Source organism: Alligator sinensis, unplaced genomic scaffold (assembly GCF_000455745.1).
Source record: "Alligator sinensis unplaced genomic scaffold, ASM45574v1 scaffold1165_1, whole genome shotgun sequence".
Taxonomy (NCBI): Eukaryota; Metazoa; Chordata; order Crocodylia; family Alligatoridae; genus Alligator; species Alligator sinensis.
This window is the reverse complement of record NW_005842477.1, coordinates 1,200,989-1,204,857: the sequence shown is the minus strand read 5'-3', so window position 1 is coordinate 1,204,857 and position 3,869 is coordinate 1,200,989. Positions and strand designations below refer to the sequence as shown.

At 46.8% G+C, this 3,869-nt stretch overlaps 1 protein-coding gene across 1 annotated transcript; it reads left to right on the top strand.

Annotated features, from left to right (window-relative positions):
• The first annotated feature begins 780 nt into the window (after nt 1-780).
• On the top strand, nt 781-2,350 carry LOC112551470 (keratin-associated protein 5-3-like). Its single transcript, XM_025212664.1, has 2 exons — nt 781-810; nt 1,232-2,350. The coding sequence occupies exon 2, from the start codon at nt 1,249-1,251 to the stop codon at nt 2,041-2,043; it is 795 nt and encodes a 264-aa protein (XP_025068449.1). The 5' UTR covers nt 781-810; nt 1,232-1,248; the 3' UTR covers nt 2,044-2,350.
• The last annotated feature ends 1,519 nt before the right edge of the window (nt 2,351-3,869 follow it).

Here is a 3,869-nt window from a genome sequence, read left to right as displayed (position 1 = left end):
CCAGCCTGTCCCCACCCCACCATAGCGCAATACTCCCCTGAACATCAAGCCTCCTCCCAGCCCATCAAGTCTCCTCAGGTCAATCCTAAACACCAGCGTAGGCATCCCCTACATATCGTACTGGGATACAGAAACAAAGAGACAGGGGATAGGAAGGGACCCCTCTGCATCACCAAAGCTCAGCCCCTGCCAACTTAGATTGCAGCATCATATGATACCCCCCGAGCCATTTCCAACCGCTGGCCTTACAAATGAGTCAGTAGTTGTCCTTGCTCCAAGAAGCCTGCCTTTTCCAACTGCTGCTTGCCATCCACATGAGCTAGGGTTACTAATGAACATCATCATCTTCATCATTATCATGTGGCATCAAAAGAGATGAGAGCATGGCATCGCATGGCATCACATGCTTCACATGGACTGACTGACATGAGTCATTGGTGGGGAGTCAACTGGGCACTAGTGTCCCTCCAGGGCTCCATCTGGAAGTGGAAAAATAAATGTTTTCTTATCTACCTCACATATCTAATGTCAGGATTAATCAGCTAATACCTTTGATTGTGTGTAGTATTCTTTAATTAAAATATAATTGCTTCTGTTCAGCATCTCCCCATGAGTCAAACAGGGGATGTCGCATGCTGGGGACAGCAGACAGGCAGGAAGATGTTCAGTCAGTAAATAATTAAGTTTTCATTCCTAGTGGGTGCCTCATTAGCATGGAGAGGGCTCAGAACTGTATAAAAACCTTGTACCCCTGCAGTCTTCACACCACTCAGCATCACGGCTGCTCACCTGTCCTCACTACTCAAACAGGTAAATCAAACAGGGTAATTTCTGGCTGGGTGGGTGGATTCCTGTGTTTATTATGTGCAGCTCTTTATTGAGATACACAATTGGCTACTTTACAAGAACTGAGAAGGGAAACCAGGGTGGTTTGCATGGAGAGGAGAGTTTTAATGAGATTGCTTCAGTGGAGACTGGTAGGATGCTCACTGAATGAAGAACCCCAATTTGATATGGCTGGGGAAAAGTATCCCTTTCTCATGGGATTTCCCATGAGAAATCCATTCCCATGTAAAGCCGAGGAGTGGAGGTTAGGCACAGTCTGGTCTTCCTGAAATGGCCTCAAGAATTCCTGTTAGATTTAAGGTTTTCCAGTTAAGAACCACAAGCCTATGCACAAAAAGTGGAGGTGAAAATGCAAGTACCTACCTCTGCTGCCCTTTTCTTTTAGATTTCCAGCACTGCAAAATGACCTGCTCTTCTGGAAGGGAATCATACTTCAACTTGAACTCTACCTGGTACGACCCTTCAGGCTCTTGGCTGGAGAACCACCGCATCCCCTTATGCTACGCTGATGACTCCTGCTGCGGAGGGTGTAACCCTGATGTAAGAGGAGTGGGGGGGCACAACTACCGACCCTGTTGGTATCGGCGGTCAGTCTGCTCTGAGGCAGAGCGTGGGTCTTCAAGTGGATACTGTGGAAGTGAAGACTCTGGCTGTGCCAGGAGGCCAACACTCGGGTACTCAGACGGATGTGGGGGTTATAGAAGGGGACCAGACCGTTGCAATGGAGAGTGCTCATCTCATGAATTTGGGAGGAGACCAACCTACCATTATGCAGCAGATGTGTACCTCGCCAATGAACGCTTAGCCTGTTCCGAGGGGTGCCATGGGTCTTCAGGAGGATTTTATGGGTCTTCAGGAGGATGCCACAGAAGGCGCAGGTGTGGCGAGCCGTGCCACGGTTCTGGATCTTATGGGTCCTCACGAGGATGCCACGGCAGGCGCAGGTCAGTGTGTGGTGAGCCATGCCATGATTCTGGATCTTCCGGCTACCTCCAGCGTGTGTGTGTGAAGCCAGGTCCATGCATACCAAGGTGCCCCCCAAGGCAAAAGTATGTCCGTTCAACACAAAGCTGCTGCATTCCAGTGCAAACCTACTGCGCTCCAGTGCAAGCCTACTGCCCTCCAGTAGGGAAGTACAGCTCAGGCGGACAGCAGTGCAAGCAGACCAGCAAGCTGCCAATACTGAAGGCCAAGTAAGAGATGAGCAAGAGCAGCACAGAGAAGACCACTGTTATGAATTTGAAGAGAGCCCTGTGAGACCACAGAGTTTTGCATGTGTTAAGTTCTTCCCACGTTTCACCAGAGACTATCTTCTAGACCCCTGTTAGTTAAGGCTTGTAACGTGCTTTCAAGATGTCACCGCTGTTCAAGTATTAAGAGATGTATTGCTATTACTTCTCGGGCTATGCAATAGGAATTATTTTCTGCTGGGATCATTTTGGCTGCTACTTTTCTGCTTCAGTCTCTGGTTGTAGAAGTGGAAAAATAAACATTATTCAATCTATAAGACTACCACGGTCTTGGTGTTCCCCATTGCATCTCTTCCCACTACCTGCCCCTCCCTCTGTATTGTTTTTCTCCTATTCTAGGATAATGGAAGTAGGCAAATCCACTTAGGCATCCAGGTTTGTGGTTTGACACTGATGTAAACCCTCACCCCTGTTAACTCACTGCAACAATCCCTTTTTACACAGCCCTGAAAATTGCTTGTCAACCTTCTCTAATCTCCCAGGAAGCAGTTTTTGTTCAGGAAAGATTAACTGTCCTAGAAACTAGAAACTTTGTATGCAAGCCAAGAATTAAGATGCTGCTATGAAGAGTCTGTGTCATTCATTAGACAAACGTTACTCAGGAAATCATTTCAGGAATGCTTATCTCAGTCCTAGTAAAAAAGGCTTCTCATTGTTCCCTTGTCCTCCAGACCTTTTCAATTCACTGTCAGAAGCATCCTGCTACAGGATGCAGCTCCCAAACAGTTTAAATGCAACCCCAGAGAAAAGAGAAGTAGTGGGGCACCGAGTGCAGAGCGAGGGTGGGGCATATGCATCCCGGAAGTCCTATGTCCTGCAGCACTCAGCTGTGTCAAGACTTGGGTTTGCAGCTAGAAGGGTTAGGAAATTTGGCCACCCCTGGTTTATTGCCTCATGGCCAGATCCACATCTTACTGGCATCAGTGATAGGATTCACACTCACTTCAGTGCAGTTGGACCTAAACACTCAGGATCTAAACAGATGTCTTCTCTGAGAGGAAGAGAAGCTATGGCACACAAAAAAAAAAACCCCAGGCGATTATCAGACAATCTAACTAGAACAAACTTTGGAGTTGCTGGACTACTGCAGACAGAGAAAGGGGTTTGGGCAATATTGCCCCATTGACTTCTGCTGTTACCCTCCTACACCCACCAAGAATCTGGCTGGCACAGTCTGTTTTTCCTCTGAGGCTCTCCAAAAACATACTGGAAAGAGGGATTTGGAAAGGGAACACCACAGACAGGGCAAAGCAAGTGGACTTTCAGTGTGAAAGTATGAGTGGGAGCACCCAAAGGAGAGGTGCTCTGATCTACACTCCACAGCTCTGCAGTAAGATCTCTATCATCAGCAACCTCAGCTGATATTCAGCTATGCACAGGGAGGACTATGCTTACCAAAATGCTTGGGCAGCAATAAAGAATCCTCTATCTTATCCAAGGCAGCCTGCTTGAAGAAATTAGGCAGCCCAGATGGCTATTGGTTAGATTAGCCAGAATCCTAGATGTAAAATAAACCTAAATTACAGGATTATACCATGCAGGGGTGTAGGTTGTAGCCGTGTTGGTCTAAGGACATAGGCAGACAAGGTTCCTTGGGTGAATTTGATATCTTTTATTAGACCAACCCAAATAGTTGGAGAATAGTTATTAAGCAAGCTTAATACAAAGAGACTATAAAAAACTTTCTACAGCATTCATCCTACATAAAAAGAAGAAATGGAACAAATTACTCCAAGAACAAGCTCCCCAGCCACAAAACAACCATCAGAGGAA